We start from the raw sequence: 20,656 nt of genomic DNA on the forward strand, positions 1-20,656 counted from the left end.
AAAAATTAGCTGGGCATGGTGGCGCGTGCCTGTAATCCCAGCTACTCAGGAGGCTGAGGCAGGAGAATTGCCTGAACCCAGGAGGCGGAGGTTGCAGTGAGCCGAGATCGCGCCATTGCACTCCAGCCTGGGTAACGAGCGAAACTCCGTCTCAAAAAAAAAAAAAAAAAAAAAAAAAACTTAGCAGGGTGTGGCAGCGCACACCTGTACTCCCAGCTACTTGGGAGGCCGAGGCAGGAGAATCAGTCTAAAAAAAAGAAATACAGGATTGCACTGGGTGTGGTGGCTCATGCCTGTAATCCCAGCACTTTGGGAGCCTGAGGTGGGCAGATTACTTGAGGTCAGCAGTTCAAGCCCAGCTTGGTAAACAAAGTGAAGCCCTGTCTCTACAAAAACACAAAAATTAGCAGGGTGTGGTGGTGTACACCTGTAGTCCCAGCTGCTCGGGAGGCTGAGGCAGGAGAATGGCTTGAACCTGGGAGGCAGAGGTTACAGTGAGCTAAGATCCTACCACTGCACTCCAGCCTGGGTGACAGAAGGAGATTCTATCTCAAAAAACAAAAACAAACAAAAAAAACAGGGTTGTGTTCAATAATACATATAAATACCTCTAACCAATAATACCTCCAAATAAAAAAAAAATAAATAATAAGACAGAAAACAGAAGCAGTCCCTTACAGCAGAGGGGATAAAGATGAAGAGGTAGGCTGAGCACGGTGGCTCACACCTGGAATCCCAGCACTTTGGGAGGCTGAGGCAGGTGGATCATGAGGTCAGGAGTTTGAGACCATCCTAGTCAACATAGTGAAACCCGTCTCTACTAAAAATAAAAAAGTTAAAAAAAAAAAAAAATGGTGTGCTGGCTCACACCTGTTACCCCAGCTACTCAGGAGGCTGAGGCAGGAGAATCGCTTGAACTCGGGAGGCAGAGGCTGCAGTGAGCCAAGATCACACCACTGCACTCTGGCCTAAGCCACAGAGCTACACTGGGTCTCAAAAAAAAAAAAAAAAAAAAAAAAAAAAAGATGAAAAGATGAAGAGACAGACTCACTGATGGTGGGGACACAGAGCAGCCCCAGTGTGCATCAGAGACCCCGACCAAAGAGAACTGGGACCACCCAGGCTGGGCCTGGGCCCCACGGTCACTGGCTGTGGGCTGCTGGAGGCACCAGCGGCCCAGCAACTACTCAGTAAAGCCAGAACCCCCACGCCCTGAGCGCCCCAGGATGTGAACAGAGGCTCCCAGGGCTCCATTCTAACAGCAAACTGTAGGAACCCCCAAAACCCCACCCATAGCTGGAAGCTCTCCAGGCCCCTCAGTCTCTGAAGGGCTCTTTAAAGTGATTCTCGACTGTGTGTTCTTGTGAGAAGCTTGAGTTTCCTATTTTCAGGAGTACTTTTTTGACATTATGGTTCCACAGTAAACAGAACCTCTCCGTCGAAGGGTGCAGTGGGTGCAGTGACTTCAGGAACAGAGGGGCCTGGCCTGTGTCTTTGAGGGGTCAAGTCCAGTGGGGAGGCATTTTCATGTCCCTAAATCATTTCATGGGACAAACGTGATCGTAATTGCAGTAGCCCCAGTTTTAGGGCTCCAGGCAGGGGCGCACGGGAAGGGCAGGGGGCGAGCGCTGCACGGTACTCCCAGGCGGGGTCCACGCCATTTCCCGAACTCTGGGCGCCCTCCCGGTGCCACAGCTCGGAACTGTTTTACTGACAATAATGAAAAATACCGGCTGTGCTGTGAAATAAAGAGAGGAGGTTCCCCCGGTACTTTCATTCGTGGTTTATTTGCCAGCTGCCAGGCCGGGGTGCAGCGGGAACCCCGCTCCTGCTCTCGGTAGGAACTGCCCGCAGCTCCCTCAGAAGAGGCCCCTGGTCAAGGGCTGCAGCCGGGTCCCAGTGCGTCGGCCCAGCTCGTCCAGCACCGCCTTCTCCTTCTGGAACATCTGCAGAGAAGAAGCGCGCTGGGCCCTCCCCAGGGAAAGGGTCCCGCGCCCCACCCACAGGGTTTAGGGGAGCCCAGAGGCGGGACTGGACTCTGAGCACCTTCTCCGGGGGCCAGGGAGTGCCCGACCTGCCAAGGGGCCGCAGGAGGGGAGGGGGTGCAGGGAGAAGGGAAGGGGTGGAAGGGGAAGGAGGAGGGAGAAGAGGGGTGGGGGAAGGGAGGGGGTGGAGGGAGCAGGGAAGGGGACGTGCGAGGGGGAGAGGAAAGGAGGGGAGGAGGACAGGGGGCGATGGAGGGGAGGGGGTGCGGGAAGGGGGGAGGAAGAGGGTGGGGCAGGGCTGGGGGAGGGGGGCGGGGCATGAGGGGAGGAGGAGTGGGAGTGAGAGGGTTTAGGAAGGGCAGAGGGGCAGGCAGCGGGGAGGAAGGCATTGGGAAGGGAGGGGGAAGGGGAGGGAGGGGAGGAGGGCAGTTGGGCTCTAGGTAGGAAGCAGGAGGGCTTGGGGGGGGCGGTCACAGGACAATAGGGCAGCTCTGCAGGCCCAGAGGATGGGAATGGACTTGCTGGGCCCAGGGATGGGTGTAGGGTGGGTGGGGGAAGGGGGCCAGGTGGACCCAGCAAGCAGTAGCCAGGAGAGGCCTAAGAAAGTCTTCAACCCAGCACTTTGGGAGGCCGAGACGGGTGGATCATGAGGTCGAGAGATCGAGACCATCCTGGTCAACATGGTGAAACCTTGTCTCTACTAAAAATACAAAAAATGAGCTGGGCATGGTGGCACGTGCCTGTAATCCCAGCTACTCAGGAGGCTGAGGCAGGAGAATTGCCTGAACCCAGGAGGCGGAGGTTGCGGTGAGCCGAGATCGCGCCATTGCACTCCAGCCTGGGTAACAAGAGTGAAACTCCGTCTCAAAAAAAAAAAAAATAAAAAATAAAGTCTTCAAGAACTTTTCTTTTTTTGAGGCAAGGCCTTATGGTCTTCCTTTGTCACCCAGGCTGGAGTGCAGTGGTGCAACCTCTGCTTCCTGGGTTCAAGGGATTCTCCTGCTTCAGCCTCCAGAGTAGCTGAGATCACATGCTCGCCCTACCAGGCCCAGCTCATTTTTGTATTTTCAGTACAGAGGAGGTTTCACCATGTTGGCCAAGCTGATCCCAAACTCCTGACCTCAAGTGATCTGCCCACCTCAGCCTCCCAGTGTTGGGATTACAGGTGTGGGCCACTGTGCCCGCCTGACTTTTTCTTTTTGAAATGGACTCTCCTTTGTTGCCCAGGCTGGAGTGCAATGGTGTGATCTCTGCTCACTGCAACCTCTGCCTCCCAGGTTCAGGGGATTCTCCTGCCTGAGCCTCCAGAGCAGCTGGGATTACAGGCACACACCACCAAACCCAGCTAATTTTTGTATTTTTAGTAGAGATGGGGTTTCACCAATTGGCCAGGCTGGTCTCGAACTTCTGACCTTGTGGTCCGCCTGCCTCGGCCTCCCATAGTGCTGGAATTACAGGTGTTAACCACCATACCTGGTCAATTTTTTTCTTTTTTTTTTTTTTTTTTTTTTGAGTCGGAGTTTCGCTCTTGTTACCCAGGCTGGAGTGCAATGGCGCGATCTCGGCTCACCGCAACCTCCGCCTCCTGGGTTCAGGCAATTCTCCTGCCTCAGCCTCCTGAGTAGCTGGGATTACAGGCACGCACCACCATGCCCAGCTAATTTTTTGTATTTTTAGTAGAGACGGGGTTTCACCATGTTGACCAGGATGGTCTCGATCTCTTGACCTCGTGATCCACCCGCCTCGGCCTCCCAAAGTGCTGGGATTACAGGCTTAAGCCACCGCGCCCGGCCAATTTTTTTCTTTTTAATGAGAAAGGTTTTTCATGACTTTCAGAGAAACAGACAATTTGCTCTCTATCACAGGATCGCACTTGCATTAAACACAATGTGGACCTGAACCCCTGTGGGCCTGTCTCTGTAGACAGACTGCATGGCTCTGGAGGGAAGCAACACCCAATTCACTTCACTGGGAGCTCCCGCTGCCCGCCCTGGGTCTGGCCCTGTCTCTGGCTGATGGGGCCCTTTTGACGGAGTGCCACTTGATAGCGTCAGTAAGCTGTGGTTCTCGGCCTCTGGGCTCAGACCCCATGGTGAACACATTCAGCTAAAGGTATTTGGGGAGCCCAATGTTGAAAGCAAACATCCATAAGCCATTTTTACAAAGGGCAGGTCTCAGGCCCTGTTCGTGCGGGTGGGGGTTGGGGCAGTCAGAATGGAGGGTGGGGACTGGCAGGGGCCTCCTTCCCCTTCAGTAGCCGGAGGATGGGCTCCTACCTGCTGCCACTCTGCCTCTGTGCTATGTGTGAAGCCCAACAAGTGACACAGTCCATGGATGGCAGTCACCTGTCAGAGTGATTCAGAAACCAGCTGATTAATTCAACCATTGTGGAAGACAGTGTGGCGATTCCTCAAGGACCTAGAAATAGAAATTCCATTTGACCCAGCAATCCCATTACTGGGTATATATCCAAAGGATTATAAATTGTTCTTTTATAAAGACACATGCACACGAATGTTCACTGCAGCACTGTTTATAATAGCAAAGACCTGGAACCAACCCAAATGCCCAGAGATGATAGACTGGATAGGGAAACTGTGGTACATATACACCATGGAATATTATGCAGCCATCAAAAGTGATGAGTTCACGTCCTTTGTAGGGACATGGATGAACCTGGAAACCATCATTCTCAGCAAACTGACACAAGAACAGAAAATCAAACACCGCATATTCTCACTCATAGGCTGGTGTTGAACAATGAGAACACATGGGCACAGGGAGGGGAGCACCACACACTGGGGTCTGTTGGGGGGAAATAGGGGAGGGACAGTGGGGGGTGGGGAGTTGAGGAGAGATAGCATGGGGAGAAATGCCAGATATAGGTGATGGGGAGGAAGGCAGCAAATCACACTGCCACGTGTGTACCTATGCAACAATCTTGCATGTTCTTCACGTGTACCCCAAAACGTAAATGCAATTAAAAAGAAAAAAGAAAACAACCAAAAAAATTAATAAAAAGTGGGAAAAAAAAAAAAAAAAACGGCTAGAGAATGACCCGACAGGAAGCTGCCCCTTCGAGACACCCCAGGCCACAGGCTGCTCTTGGTATGTGGCAGCAGGACTCCAGGGTTGCTGAGAGACCCCTGAGCAGGAGTTAGTTACTCAGCCTCAGTTCCCTCCCATCTAAAATGGAAAGCAAGGCCTTCCAGACTCTCTTTTTCCCGACCTGCAACTGTCTTGATTGAGTAATACCTTTCAGATCCTGTAGTCAATGTTGACTGCAGTCTGGGCCAGCACTGTGCTGGGGAAGGGCCCGAGGATGGAAATTTCCAGCCTCGGGGGCAATGGGCAAGGGGGGTGGATTACAAAGAAGTGAGGAGGGGTAGGTGCCACGGAGTGGGGGCTGGGGGCCGTGGGGCAACAGTCAGGGCCGGCCTGCCTGCCCTAGGAGGGGTGAGGCAAGGGCATGGCCACACCCCAGGCCCAACCCCTGAGGAGGGGCAGTGCCCCAGTCAGGGGGCGGGGCCTCCAGTGGCCCCAGATTTTACTGACCACTGAGAGTGGAGCTTCGGTGGGTGCACAGGCAGCACAGGAGTGGGGGAGAGGCATGAGGGCAGAGCTGGGGGGAGGTGCAGCTGCTGGTGAGGCATGAAGACCCACAAGTAGCTCCGTCCCCAGGGAGAACGGGCTGGATGAAAGCCCACAGGGGAGGGGCACCAGGATGGAGCCCAGAGCTGGGGGAGGTGGAAGGGGAGGAGGAAGAAGAGGGAGGGCCTGTGGACCCTAAGCAGGCATGGCACCAAGGGGGTTTATGGAGCCCTGTGGGCCACAGGGATAGCGCTCCCCTGGGGCTTGGGTGGGTCTGTGAGGTGGATATCCCTGGGGCTGGTGTGAGGTGCCTGTAGACAAGGCAGGGTAGATGGAGGCTGCAGCTGAGAGCCAGCCTTGAGCAGGGCTGGTCTGGCCTGTGGCCATGAGGATGGGGTCCTGGGAGGGTGGGCTGGCCTTCACTCATGGGAACAGGGAGCCCCATGGAGAGGGCTCTGAGCCTGAGGAAGAAGGCCGGGGCAGACCAGAGAACAGACTCTTAGGAGGTTTGAGGAAGGTGGAAGCAGATGTCCACATCCCCTAAGCACAGTTGCTGGCCACAGAGATTCCACGGCTGAACTTCGGGCTGGGCCACTTCCTGTCACTCTTGGAAACTTCCTCTTCCCTGGCAGGGTATGCATGGCCGGCAAGTCCCACCCTGGTCCGGAGGGAGCCGTCCCACCCTTTCACACTGAGTCTGGCTGGAAAGCTCTGCTTCAAACCACGCAGAGGCACTTGCATCCCCAAGGACAATTCAGGGCATGGCTGTTCAGCCAAAGGAGGACAAGTATGATTCATTCATATATGGCTTTCAGAGTACTTTTTTTTTTTTTTTTTTTTTGCATTAGGCTGCTGAAACCACCTTTGCAAAGGTGATGACAGTGAGAGAAGTCTAGCATGGCTGACTCCATCTCGCTTCCAGCTTCACAGGCTGGCTGTCCCCACTCAGTCCTGGGCGTAGGCCAAGCTAACCATGGGAGGACTTTAGTTTACAGTTTAATTTTTTTTTTTTTTTTTTTTTTTGTATTTTTAGTAGAGACGAGGTTTCACCATGTTGACCAGGATGGTCTCGATCTCTTGACCTCGTGATCCACCCGCCTCGGCCTCCCAAAGTGCTGGGATTACAGGCTTGAGCCACCGCGCCCGGCCTACAGTTTAATTTTAAATCAAGAATATAATTATCCCTCCCTAAAACTAATCCTCTCCTTGCTCAGGGAGCAAAACCACCTTTGTAAAGCTAAGGAAAGATTAGGACAATGGGAGGCGCCTGAATGCCTCAGCCAGCAGGCCTTGCTTCCCCAGCTTGCCTTGCTCTAACCCTTTCTGCTTCGGAGTCTTGCAGCCAGAGGTCGTGAGATCTGTGACTTCCCCAATTGCTCCCCAGTAAGATAACGTCATAGTTGTAGAACCTAAGACTGGTCTTTTGAGATGGCTTTCAGACTTTAGAGTTCTGGCAACCTACAGACTCCACCTAGACCTGAGACTCATGACTAAGCTGATCCTGTGGCTCCACCCAGAGGTGGACTCAGCAGACAAAAAATCACTTACACCCCTGTGGTCCATCCCCAGCTAATCAGCAGCACTCACTCCTTAGCCCCTGCCTGCCAAATTACCCATGAAAACCATAGCCTCTGAGTTCTCTGGGAGATTGATTTGAATAGTAACTCCAGTCTTTGCACTTGGCTAGCTCTGTGTTAAACTCTTTCTCTACTGCAATACCGCAGTCTCAGTGAATTGGTTTTGTCTGTTCAGTAGGCAGGCAGAACCTGTGGGGGGTTACACTCAGGAGAAACGGATGTGGAAGGTGGTGGTGGCTCCAGCCCTCTGTACTTCTGGCAGCTCCGAAAGAAGCTGACCCAGCAGGTCTAGGTTAGTGCAACACAGCCTGTTCTACTCCAGAGGTAACGGCTAAGAAGCCTTCTCCAGGAGCGTCCATGTTTTCACAGTGTGTCCTCTCCCTCCTTCAACCATGGCAAGAGGCATGTAGTCGCTACCCAGCTGGGTGCTCCTCACCCTGCTTACAGGTTCTTCCCCCAGTAGCCCTTATGGTGCCATGGACACACGTGGATGTGGGGTGGTGATCTTGACCCCTTTGCATGGCCCGTGTTCTATAAGCCAGGTTATGTGCTTTCAGTATCCCCACTTACCATCAGGATGTCATTGTAATCTTCATTTTCTTTGCACTGCTGGAAGATATACTCCACTCCTAGGAAAATGTCCCCCAAATTGTAGTCATCTGGAAAATCAGGCTGGGGAAATTCACCTGCTTTCAGATTCTAAGAATAAGGAAATACAAACTTAGAGAACAGGAATTGTAACCCAACCACAGGTTGACATTTAATCCTGGATACTCCCAACACAAATATGCACTTGCTCTCTGACGAGATCACTCTTAGGCTGCACATCCAAGGCCAGGGTAGCAGCTGGGCCTGTGTTAGGGTGAGCTGCCCAGCCAGCTGTGCACAAGTGCCCTAAACTGTTCCACTGTGAAAGCTGTCTGAATAAAAATGGAACCATTAGGGTTAAACAATTAAGCAAACCACTAAACCCTGACAAACAGAGCTGGGGAAAGCTATGAAGAGAGGATTCTCATACTTTTAAGCCTGATAACAAAAACTGTCACCAAAGACTGCAAAAACTGCAGCCCTGCACAAAGCCTATTACAACACACACAAAACCGCAAGGATATCTGCCCAGCAAGTGCCCCTTCCACCTCAGACTGGCATTAACCTTGGTACTGATCTTTGTAACCAAGGATAATTATCTCAAAACAATTATGCGATCCTCCTCATTTTTCCCTTAAAAACCTTTGCCATTTGGGCCGGGTATGGTGGCTCATGCCTGTAATCCAAGCACTTTGGAGGCCAAGGCAGGTGGATCACCTGAGGTTGGGAGTTCAAGACCAGCCTGACCAACACGGTGAAAACCCGTCTTAAAAAAGAAAAAAAAAAAACCTTTGCCAGGTCAGGCGCAGTGGCTCACGCCTATAATCCCAGCACTTCGGGAGGCCAAGGCAGGTAGATGACCTGAGGTCAGGAGTTCTAGACCAGCTTGGCCAACATGGTGAAACGACGTCTTTACTAAAAATACAAAAAATTTAGTCAGGTGTGGTGGCTCACGCCTGTAATCCCAGCTACTCAGGAAGCTAAGGCAGAAAAATTGCTTGAAACTAAGAGGTGGAGGTTGTAGAGAGCTGAGACTGCATCATCGCACTCCAGCCTGGGTGACAGCGAGACTCTGTCTTTGCCTTCCTCTACCTCCCTGAATATGCACATAATATACTGTGGCATGTGGCTCTATCATAAAGAAACATCCTTTTCTCTTTTTTGAGACAGAGTCTTGTTCTGTCACCAGACTGGAGGGCAGTGGTGCGATCTCAGCTCACTGCAACCTCCGACTTCTGGGTTCAAGCGATACTTCTGCCTCAGCCTCCCAAGTGGCTGGGATTATAGGCACGTGCCACCATGCCCAGCTAATTTTTGTATCTTTAGTAAGGATGGGTTTTCACCATGTTGGCCAGGATGGTCTCAATCTCTTGACTCCCCGAGTGTTGGGATTACAGGCGTAAGCCACTGCACCCAGCCACATCCTTTTCTTTTTTCTTTTTTTAAAGACGGGGTTTCACCATGTTGGTCAAGCTGGTCTTGAACTCCCAACCTCAGGTGATCTGCCCGCCTTGGCCTCCAAAGTGCTTGGATTACAGGCGTGAGCCACCATGCCTGGCCCATCCTTTTCTTTTAAAGCCTGTTTGTTGTTTAGGTTGATATCACCTGGTCAAACCACATACTTTTCATCTCTTTCATTCCTCCCAATGCAGAATCACACAGACCCACAACTTCTACAGAGTTAAATCATCACATGGACACAACTGTATATTCCTGTTCTTTCTGCTTGACATTTTGTCCTCAGCAGTCTTTCACATAAAGACTGTAACAAAGACCAGTCCACTAATTTAAGGACCATCCACACTAAGCCAGTCACCTATGGCTGGATATTTAGGATGCTCCTTTTATTTTCCTATTACAGAAAACAGTAACTTTTCCTTTTCTGAGATAGGGTCTCACTCTGCGGCCCAGGCTGGAGGGCAGAGGCATGATCTTGGCTCACTGGAGCCTCAATTTCCCGGGCTCAGATGATCCTCTCACCTCAGCCTCCTGAGTAGCTGGGACTACAGGATTGCACACCACCATGCCCAGCTAATTGTGTTTTTATTTTTTGTAGAAACAAGGTTTGACTATGTTGTCCAGACTGGTCTTGAACTCCTGGGCTCAATCCATCCTACCACCTTAGCTTCCCAAAGTTCTGGGGTTATAGGCCCAGCAAATAAATTAACATTTTAATACATTTTTACGGCTGGGCATGGTGGCTCAAGCCTGTAATCCCCACACTTTGGGAGGCAGAGGCGGGTGGATCACAAGGTCGAGAGATCGAGACCATCCTGGTCAACATGGTGAAACCCATCTCTACTAAAAATACAAAAAATTAGCTGGGCGTGGTGGCGCATGCTTGTAATCCCAGCTACTCAGGAGGCTGTGGCAAGAGAATTGCCTGAACCCAGGAGGCGGAGGTTGCGGTGAGCCGAGATCGTGCCATTGCACTCCAGCCTGGGTAACAAGAGTGAAACTCCGTCTCAAAAAAAAAAAAAAAAAAACAAACATTTTTACATGATTTAGCATTTGGTTTTATTCTGTCTTTTGGCTTACTGTCTTGGGTGTGTCACTACTGACACACCTAAGTCCCAACTTCTTTGCCTGCCACCATGACGAGCTAACTTTTTGTATTTTTAGTAGAGACACGGTTTCACCATGTTGGCCAGGCTGATCTTCAACTCCTGGACTAAAGGATGCATATGTTTTTTTTTTTTTTGAGACAGAGTTTCGCTCTCGTTACCCAGGCTGGAGTGCAATGGCACGATCTCGGCTCACCGCAACCTCCGCCTCCTGGGTTCAGGCAATTCTCCTGCCTCAGCCTCCTGAGTAGCTGGGATCACAGGCACGCGCCACCATGCCCAGCTAGTTTTTTGTATTTTTAGTAGAGACGGGGTTTCACCATGTTGACCAAGATGGTCTCGATCTCTCGACCTCGTGATCCACCCGCCTCGGCCTCCCAAAGTGCTGGGATTACAGGCTTGAGCCACCGCGCCCGGCCTAGGCTGCGTATGTTTTAAATGCTCTTGGCGTAGATTTGCCAAATGGCTTTCCCAAAGGGTTGCTCCAATTTGTGCTGCTACAATGTGGGAAGCCTTGAATGAGTCATGTACAGCATGTAGAGAATAACCTGACGTCTATCACATTGAGTTTGTTGGAAATATTTACTCCAGTCTGTTCTTTATTTTCAGTGTTAATTTTTCCAATTTGCACATATTCATTAACGGACCCCACTTAAAATTGCAAAAATACTGCAGAAACGCTTTGCTTCTTTCTTTTGATTCACTGAGAGCATTAGGAGGGGAAGGGGGTGGACAGTAGTCACCTTTCTTTTTCTTTTTTTTTTTTTTTCTGAGACAGAGTTTCACTCTTGTTGCCCAGGCTGTAGTGCAATGGTGTCATCTCGGATCACTGCAACCTCCGTCTCTGGGGTTTAATCGATTCTCTTGCCTCAGGCTCCCAAGTAGCTGGGATTACAGGTGCCTGCCACCACAGCCAGCTAATTTTTTGTATTTTTAGTAGAGACAGGGTTTCACCATGTTGGCCAGGCTGATCTCAAACTCCTGATCTCAGGTGATCCACCCACCTTGGCCTCCCAAAGTGCTGGGATTACAGGTGTGAGCCACTGCGCCTGGCAGTCACTTTTCTTTTTTTTTTTCTTTTTTTTTTTTTTTTGAGACGGCGTTTCGCTCTTGTTACCCAGGCTGGAGTGCAATGGCGCGATCTCGGCTCACCGCAACCTCCGCCTCCTGGGTTCAGGCAATTCTCCTGCCTCGGCCTCCTGAGTAGCTGGGATTACAGGCACGCACCACCATGCCCAGCTAACTTTTCATATTTTTAGTAGAGACGGGGTTTCACCTTGTTGACCAGGATGGTCTCGATCTCTCGACCTTGTGATCCACCCACCTTGGCCTCCCAAAGTGCTGGGATTACAGGCTTGAGCCACCGCGCCCGGCCGGTCACTTTTCTTTTTCCTGCTGGTTTACCAGGGTAATTGTGGCCTTTGGGTGACAGGCATGGATCAACAGAGGCTGAACATACTGTTCTCTACTTTCGTGTCTATTTGAAAATTTCCAAAATTAAAATTAAAAATCATGTCTGTAATATATATACTTATATGTGCCACCAAGCCTAGCCTGTAATATAATTAATGCAGGAAATGTAGGCTGGGCGCTATGGCTCACACCTGTAATTCCAACACTTTGGGAAGGCCAGATCAGGAATTCAAGAGTAGCTTGGCCAGCATGGTGAAACCCCTCTCTACTAAACACACAAAACAACAACGACAACAAAATATTAGCCGGGTGTGGTGGCTCGAGCCTGTAGTCCCAGCTACTAGGGAGGCTGAGGCTCCAGAATTGCCTGAACCCAGGCAGGGGAGGTTGCAGTGAGCCGAGATGGCACCGCTGCACCCCAGCCTGGGTGACAGAACAAGGCTCCCCCTCATTTAAAAAAAAAATACAGGAAATGTACTCCGGGAAGGTAGGCTAGAGAACACTTTTTTTTTTTTTTTTTTTTTTTTTTACCTCATGAAATGGAAAAGAAAGCACATCGGTTGGGACATTTCTATCTCTGTAGATTCTATTAATGTGCTGAATATTCTTGTTGTCAACACAGATGATCCCCAGGTCAAACTCCTGCACTCCCAAAATCCTCCGTACAGTCTCGATCTTACTGCGAAGCGGCGCTCTCCTGATGGGGATGACTCGCTGCAGATTCCTAATCACCAAGCTCATTTCGGGAAGAATAACCGGCCCTTAAAAAACGTTTCCAGCGGAACCTGGGGTGAAGCGTGAGAGACCAGTCAGTGCAGGAAAGCGGCGTCCGTTCTGTGCAGAACTCACGCTCACGCCATCAGATCACTTTACTTGGTGGAAGGGACTGAAAATCTTACGGGAATTTACACTGAGCACAGAATACAAAAGCGGGGGGCCCCGGAAGGAAGACGCGGGACCAGGCCCGAAGGACGCGCGGTGGGGGGAGCCGCGCCCCGAGACAGGGGCGGGTGCGCGGTGCGCGCGAACGCGGCGAGGCGGGGAGGGAAGGGGACGGAATCGGGGAGGGACGGGACGGGAGGCAGGCGGGTCCTCCGGGGTCCGGGGCGCCCGCGGACCCACGCGGATGGGAGACGAGGCAGCCGCCCGCACGTACCGGGCTCAAGACCTGGCTGAGGGCGCGAGACAAGGCGGACCCCCCACCGGAAGCGCCGCCGCCCAGCAGGGTGCAGAGAGCGGAACCCGATCGCGGCGGAACCCGATCGCGGCGGAACCCGATCGCGGCGGAACCCGATCGCGGCGGAACGCCGCAGTGCTGCGCGAGGCGGAAGTCGGTCCGCCGCGCTTTCGGTTCCGCCGCGTTTTCCGGCCGCGGTGCGCAGTGGCTGGCGCCTCTCGTCCTTTCGGGGATCCAGCGGCGAGACGGTGAGCGTGGGGGTTGGGCCGGCGCCGGAGACGCCGCCTCCTTTCCCGTGGTCGCTGAGGGAGCGCGGCGGCGTCGGCGGCCCCCGGCGGGACTGCGGCCTCCGCCTTTTCGGGCTGTGCTTCCCGGGCAAGCCGTCCCCGCCGGGAGGCCGCGGCTCCGCGGCAGCGCCCGCACCTTCCAGCCGGCTCGGGGGGGTCGCCGGGGCGCGGAGAAGGAATGCCTGAGGAAGGGCTTAGCGCTCCGGCGGCCCCGAGGGAAGCCGGGTGGGAGGAGACCCCGAAACGCTCGCGTTCTGACCGCGATACATTCCAGTTTTCGGGCTGGAGGCAGTGGAGGCAGTCGGGAGACATTCATCGCTAAGTCGTAAGGAGGAACGGCGTTCATTTTCTTATTGCCAGTGAAACGCAGGGATTCGGCTTTTTTTTTTTTTTTCTTTAGTCTTGAAGGATCACGCTTTAAACCTTTGTAACAAAGTCATTATTTGTACCGCTCTCTACGCCATCCTCCAACAAAAGAACCCTGTGGCTCTCAGAAAATAATAGTCCTTTGTCTGCCTTTGAAATAGTTATCCTTATATGACTGTGTTCAAAAATTCCTTTCTTAATGTTGTAGCAGAATGTAGCTGTGATGATCTGAATTTCTGTGTTTCAGCTTGTCATGAAGACGAAGGGGAGGCTGTTTCAGAAAGCCAATTAATTTTCTACTCGTAATACTTACTACCTTCTAATAATTGGATCAGAAGATGAACCCAACTAATCCTTTCAGTGGGCAGCAGCCTAGTGCTTTTTCAGCATCTTCTAGTAGTTCCATAACAACATTCCCATCCAAGGCACCGTTTCGATTTGGTCAACCTCTTTTTGGACAAAACAGTACCTTATGTGGGAAGAGTTCAGGATTTTCACAGGTATCCAGCTTTCCAGCGTCTCCTGGAGTAAGCCATTCCTCTTCAGTGCAAACATTAGGGTTCACCCAAACCTCAACTGTTGGACTCTTTTCTGGACTTGACCACACGTCCACCTTTGTAGCTACCTCTGGGCCTTCAAGTTCATCTGTGCTGGGAAACTCAGGATTTAGTTTTAAATCACCCACCAGTGTTGGGGCTTTCCCAAGCACTTCTACTTTTGGACAAGAAGCTGGAGAAATAGTGAGTTCTGGTTTTGGGAAAACAGAATTCGGCTTTAAACCTGTGGAAAACGCAATGTTTAAACCAATATTGGGGGCTGATGCTGAGCCAGAGAAAACCCAGAGCCAAATTGCTTCTGGGTTTTTCACATTTTCCCACCCAATTACTAGTGCATCTGGAGGCCTGACCCCTTTCTCTTTTCCTCAAGTAACAAGTAGTTCAGCTACCAATTCAGATTTTACCTTTTCAAAACCAGTTAGTAGTAATAATTCATTATCTGCTTTTACCCCTGCTTTGTCAAACCAAAATGCAGAGGAAGAGAAGAGAGGACCTAAGTCAGTATTTGGAAGTTCTGATAATAGCTTCAGTAGCTTCCCTGTGTCGTCAGCTTCAGTTTTGGGTGAACCCTTCCAGGTCAGCAAAGCAGGTGTCAGGCAGGGGTGTGAAGAAGCTGTTTCCCAGGTGGAGCCACCTCCCAGCCTAATGAAAGGCCTGAAAAGGAAGGAGGACCAGGATCGCTCCCCAAGGAGACATGGCCATGAGACAGCAGAAGATTCCGATCCTCTGCCCAGGGGGGATCATCCTCCAGATAAACGACCCGTCCGCCTGAATAGACCCCGGGGAGGTACTTTGTTTGGTCGGACGATACAGGATGTTTTCAAAAGCAATAAAGAAGTAGGTCGCCTGGGCAACAAGGAGTCCAAAAAGGAAATTGGCTTTGTTGAGTCTGGAGAAAGTGACCACATGGCTACCCCAGGAGGGAGTCAGTCTCTCCTGGCACCTTCCCGGATTCCAGGTTTGAATAAAGAGGAAGAAACTGAAAGTAGAGAGAAAAAAGAAGGTGAGTTCTGAAAATGTGGAACATAATGTAAATCCTGCTGGCAGTTTCCCAATAAGTTTCTCTGGGTGTTAGCTTGATTTTTCAGATAAATCTCCTATAAACATTAGGGATTCTAGGCTGGGCGCGGTGGCTCACGCTTATAATCTCAGCACCTTGGGAGGCTGAGGTGGGTGGATCACAAGGTCAAGAGTTTGAGACCAGCCTGGCCAACATGGTGAAACCCCACCTCTACTAAAAATACCAAAATTAGCCGGGTGCGGTGGCGGGCACCTGTAATCCCAGCTACTCTGGAGGCTGAGGTAGGGAGAATGACTTGAACCCAGGAGGCAAAGGTTGCAGTGAGCCAATATCGCACCACTGCGCTCCAGCCTGGGCAACAGGGCGAGACTTTGTCTCAAAACAACAGCAGCAACAACAAAAGAAAAACACATTAGGGATTCTACATGTCATATGGAGCAGGTCTTATACCTGTGAACATTTCCTTTGTTTTTACACAGTTGGTGCCGCCTGTTGTTAGCGTTACATCTGATGGTTTAAGTGTCTATTCTCCGAACCCCTAGATTCTTTAAGAGGAACTCCCGTGCGTCAGAGTAAAAGAAGCGAGAGCACAGATAGTCTTGGGGGCTTGTCTCCCTCTGAAGTCACAGCGATCCAGTGCAAGAACATCCCTGATTACCTGAACAACAGAACCATCCTGGAGAACCATTTCGGCAAAATTGCTAAAGTGCAGCGCATCTTTACCAGGCGCAGCAAGAAGCTCGCAGTGGTACATTTCTTTGATCATGTGAGTATTTCCATATTGCCATTTGTTACCCTAGGTTTGAACCACATCACTGTAAAACTTGTTTTTTTTGGGGGGGGTGGGCATCATGGTCTATCAGTTATTTGTTTAATATAGATAGGGAAATTACTCAAATGTCTTATTCTTTTTTTTTTGAGATGGAGTTTTGCTATTGTTGCCCAGGCTGGAGTGTAATGGCACAATCTTGGCTCACTGAAACCTCTGCCTCCCAGGTGCAAGCAATTCTCCTGCCTCAGCCTCACGAGTAGCTGTGATTACAGGCATGCACCACCATGTCCTGCTAGTTTTGTGTTTTTTTTTTTTTTTTTAGTAGAAATGGGTTTTCTCCGTGTTGGTCAGGCTAGTCTCAGACTCTGACCTTAGGTGATCTGTCCACCTTGGCCTCCCAAAGTGCTGGGATTACAGGTGTGAGCCAGTGCACCCAGCCTCAAATACCTTATTCATCGTTTTTTGACACGGAGTCTTACACTGTTGCCCAGGCTGGAGTGCAGTGGCGAGATCTTGGCTCACTGCAACCTCCACCTCCCAGGTTCAAGTGATTTTCCTGCCTCAGCCTCCAGAGTAGCTGGGATTACAGGCACCTGTCACTGTGCCTGGCTGATTTATTTGTAGTAGAGACAGTGTTTCACTATATTGATATAGGCTAGTCTTGAACACCTGACCTTGAGATCCACCTATCTCGGCCTCCCGAAGTGCTGGGATTACAGGCATGAACCACCGTGCCCAGCCAAATACCTTATTCTTAAGATAGGCTGGGATAGCACTATTTATTTCATAACTTGGAGTATTCCAGGTCCCTATAGAATACAGTGCTCTAGAAATGCTGGGAGAGTTGTTCCCATGAAGTGAAATTCTCCTTAAAGGCTTTGGAGTAGCTCTAACTACATAGTACTTTTTTTGTTGTTGCTTTTGTTTCTTTTTTTGAGACAGAGTCTTGCTCTGTTGCCTAGGCTGGAGTGCAGTGGCACGATGTTGGCTCACTGCAACCTCTGCCTCCTGGGATCAAGTGATTGTTCCTCCCTCAGCCTCCCAAGTAGCTGGGATTGTGTGTGCACCACCACGCCTGGCTAATTTTTGTACTTTTAGTGGAGATGGGATTTCACCATGTTGGTCAGGCTACTCTTGAACTCCTGGCCTCAGTGGTCCATGCACCTTGACCTCCCAAAGTGCTGGGATTATAGGCATGAGCCACCGTGTCTAGCCCCCTCATTTTTTTTTTTCTCCTTTTTTTTTTGAGACGGAGTTTCGCTCTTGTTACCCAGGCTGGAGTGCAATGGCGCGATCTCGGCTCACCGCAACCTCCGCCTCCTGGGTTCAGGAAATTCTCCTGCCTCAGCCTCCTGAGTAGCTGGGATTACAGGCACGCACCACCATGCCCAGCTAATTTTTTTTGTATTTTTAGTAGAGACGGGGTTTCACCTTGTTGACCAGGATGGTCTCGATCTCTTGACCTCGTGATCCACCCGCCTCGGCCTCCCAAAGTGCTGGGATTACAGGCTTGAGCCACCGCGCCCGGCCATGGTGTGTGTTTTTCTAGACGTTTTTATGAGTATCTACAAGGAGACTAAGATGTGTTTGGTTTCATGTGTTTTCTGTGATAAATGGCATCTCGTGTTATTCTGCAGCTCCCTTTTATGCTTCATTGTGACTTGGAAAACTTTGTTTCTGTATATGTAATTAGCTGGTGAGAATCATCTCACCAAATGTCAAAGAGGCCAAGTTTGTGAGTTCTATGAGGCAAAGTTGTTAATTTTAAAAAAGAGCAGAGCAAATTGATGCTTGTGAGACAGGTAAGGGAGATGGACTGCGTGGCCACAGCCGAAGGACCTGCAGGCAGCAGATGGGGGATGGAGGCATCACTGGCATACGGAGGACAGGGGCTCCTGCCGCCTTTGGATGGGTGTTTTGCTCACTGCGTTTGAGTTTTCAGTCTCGTTTCCTTTAGTCTCCTGATGTGCTCACACTTGGTGGTTGTTTTCTAGGCATCTGCAGCCCTGGCTAGAAAGAAGGGGAAAAGTTTGCATAAAGACATGGCGATCTTTTGGCACAGGAAGAAAAGTGAGTTTTCAATTCTCAGTTTTTAGAAAATTATTTTTATTTATTTAATAGAGACGAGATCTCACTACGTTGCCCAGGCTGATCTGAGATTACAGGCATGAGCCACTGTGTGTGGCGTGGTCCTCTCTTCAGTCTCTCTTGCTCTGTACAAACCATTCGAGTGTGGGCCCTTTCCCCAGTCAGTGGGGGAGGCTGGCTCTTCGTGGATTTGCATCTCACAGTTATTTCCTTGGGCTCTTCTCTAACCTCCTGTGACAATGAAAAGAATATTAACTTTCTCAAAAACAAAGTGAAAAAGCCCAGTACCAGGTGATCTGTGACTGCATAAACTCTTTTCTGCCTCCTATGTCCTCAGGCCCCAATAAGAAACCATTTTCCCTGAAGGAGAAGAAGCCTGGTGATGCTGTAGTCAGCCCAAGCCCGGAAGACACACCGTTTCAGCACTCTCCTCTTGGCAAGGCTGCAGGGAGGGCTGGTGCTAGCAGCCTGCTGAATAAAAGGTGGGATGGCCCCTCCTAATGACCTTGTTTGGGAAGGACCAGGAAATACGGCCCCACAGTGACACCTGAGTCGGGGCTGCGGGGTGGGGGGGGTTGTGAGGAAACAAGAGCCAGTTGTCAGGGATGCTTGGGGGTCGAGGTACAGGGGTTCCTGAGCCTGCCCCTCCAGCCAGCATGGGCCATGTGGAGTTGGGTCTGTGTGGGGCTGGTGCTCCCAGCCAGGAGAGAGAATTTTCTGACACTGGTACCTGCCAGCTGCAGAGAAGGTGGAGAGCAGTGATACTGTCCTGTCTTGTTCTCACATACCCTAGTGTCAAGGTTGCTGAGAAAGCCTTCCTTTGGGGCTGGCGTTTTTTATTTTTTGTTTCCATCTTGGCATTTTCTGTGGGAGAATCTTGTCACACAGTTGCTGTAGCTGGTGAAGGCCTTTCAGCTACAGCAGCTGTTACAGGAGATTGGGGGAGGCTGCTCACTTAGGACACATAGGGTCTGCTCTGCAGGACAGACACACGCAGCCTGGCACCCTGTGGCTGCCTGCCTCAAAGGGTGTAGTAGCAAACCATCTCGCTCATCTTACTTGTCCTGAATTCCACTGCAGTTGAGTGCAGTTCCACTTGGTATGTAAATGTATCAGCAATAACTTTTTTCCTTAAGACATCTAATTGGCTGTAATAAACCATGTATTCTTTTTTTTTTTTTAATTAAATAGAGACGGAATCTCTCCATGTTGGCCAGGCTGGTCTCGAACTCCTGACATCAGGTGATCCACCCGCTTTGGCCTCCCAAAGTGCTGGGATTAAAGGCATGAGCCACTGCGCCCGGCCTCTTTTTTTTTTTTTTTTTTTGAGATGGAGTCTTTGTTGCCCATGCTGGAGTTCGGTTGCACAATCTTGGCTCTCTGCAACCTCTGCCTCTCAGGTTCAAGAAGTTCTCCTGCCTCAGCCTCCCTAGTAGCTGGGATTACGGGTGCTCCACCATGCTGGCTAATATTTTTATATTTTTAGTAGAGGCAGAATTTTACTGTGTTGGCCAGGCTAGTCTTGAACTCCCAACTGTAGGTGTGAGCCACCCACCTGGCCACACCATGCATTTTTTTTTTTTGAGACAGAGTTTCGCTCATGTTACCCAGGCTGGAGTGCAGTGGCACAATCTCGGCTCACCGCAACCTCTGTCTCCTGGGTTCAGGCAATTCTCCTGCCTCAACCTCCTGAGTAGCTGGGATTACAGGCACGTGCCACCATGCCCAGCTAATGTTTTGTATTTTTAGTAGAGACGGGGTTTCACCATGTTGACCAGGATGGTCTCGATCTCTTGACCTCATGATCCAACCCCCCAAAGTGCTGGGATTACAGGCTTGAGCCACCACGCTCAGCCCCATGCATTTTTAATAATCACTTCTAGCAGTTTCCAGCATGACTCCCCCTGCTCCTCCTGCCCCCATTCTATCTCCTACAGGAATGACAGCATGACTTTTTGTAGGTACAGGTTATCACAGTGAAACAGACGCTGTTGGCCGTGTTAGTTGTGTGAGCTGGTGTGTGATGTGTGCTCCCCTTGCTGCTTTGTCTGTCTGGGGAACTCTGTTCTGGAAGGCTTTTCCTTTTCACACCAGGCCTACTTTGACAGGTCTCCAGCTTCATCTGTCTTTTTATCTTTTGGCCAATGTATTTTTCTCACTCTCCATTTTGTGATGAGTGGTTCAGTTGCTGCTTTGACATATCTTCTTTGACATTGAAGTTTAGAAAATGACGAAAGCCAGAAAATGGGGAAGCTGAGAGAGGATGCCCAATTCCTTTCAGTATGTTCTTCTACCAAAATAAATTTCTGTTTTAAAACATGTAGGCATTATACTTATATTGAAAGCGTTTTTCATGCGAGCTTCATTTCTTTGAGATAGAAATCTGTAAGTGTTCCTTTCAGCTGTTTAAATGAGCCTATCTTGTTTTTTTTTGGAGGGGTGGTGTGTGGCCCAGATGGAGTGCAGCAGTGCAAGTTCAGCTCACTGCAGCCTGCCAGACTGAAGCAAGCCTCTCACCCCAGCCTCCTGAGTAGCTGGGACTATAGGCACATCCAGACACCTGACTAATTTTTAAATTTTCTGTGGAGATGAGGTCCCACTGTGTTGCCCAGACGATCTTTGTTTTTCAAAAGTATGAAATACTTCAAAATTGTATTAAGGTCAGTGAAT

General features: G+C 50.5%; 2 protein-coding genes across 4 annotated transcripts in view; one reads left to right on the forward strand and one right to left on the reverse strand.

Annotated features, from left to right (window-relative positions):
- Window positions 1-1,768: 1,768 nt before the first annotated feature.
- YBEY (ybeY metalloendoribonuclease) lies at window positions 1,769-12,849 on the reverse strand. Of its 2 annotated transcripts, none has more exons than XM_074389382.1 (4): window positions 12,250-12,849; window positions 7,724-7,852; window positions 4,262-4,330; window positions 1,769-1,946 (listed from the first exon to the last, which is right to left on the reverse strand). In XM_074389382.1, the coding sequence occupies exons 1-4, from the start codon at window positions 12,457-12,459 to the stop codon at window positions 1,860-1,862; spliced, it is 495 nt and encodes a 164-aa protein (XP_074245483.1). In that variant the 5' UTR covers window positions 12,460-12,849; the 3' UTR covers window positions 1,769-1,859. The 2 variants fall into 2 exon arrangements, 1 of the variants encoding a protein (XP_074245483.1); XR_012514882.1 differs by having other exon boundaries at window positions 1,916-1,946; window positions 4,262-4,403.
- Window positions 12,850-12,921: 72 nt separating this feature from the next.
- MCM3AP (minichromosome maintenance complex component 3 associated protein) overlaps window positions 12,922-20,656 on the forward strand; it is a 57,094-nt gene continuing 49,359 nt past the window's right edge. Inside the window, exons 1-5 of one of the 2 annotated variants that reach the window (XM_039480428.2) lie at window positions 12,922-13,143; window positions 13,796-15,108; window positions 15,669-15,892; window positions 17,893-17,968; window positions 18,324-18,468. In XM_039480428.2, coding sequence (XP_039336362.1) covers window positions 13,887-15,108; window positions 15,669-15,892; window positions 17,893-17,968; window positions 18,324-18,468 — 1,667 coding nt within the window. In that variant the 5' untranslated portion in view covers window positions 12,922-13,143; window positions 13,796-13,886. Of the gene's footprint in view, window positions 13,144-13,187; window positions 13,508-13,795; window positions 15,109-15,668; window positions 15,893-17,892; window positions 17,969-18,323; window positions 18,469-20,656 lie in introns of those variants that run through there. The other variant, XM_010350067.3, reaches the window with a different exon arrangement.

Source organism: Saimiri boliviensis, chromosome 18 (genome assembly GCF_048565385.1).
Source record: "Saimiri boliviensis isolate mSaiBol1 chromosome 18, mSaiBol1.pri, whole genome shotgun sequence".
Taxonomy (NCBI): Eukaryota; Metazoa; Chordata; class Mammalia; order Primates; family Cebidae; genus Saimiri; species Saimiri boliviensis.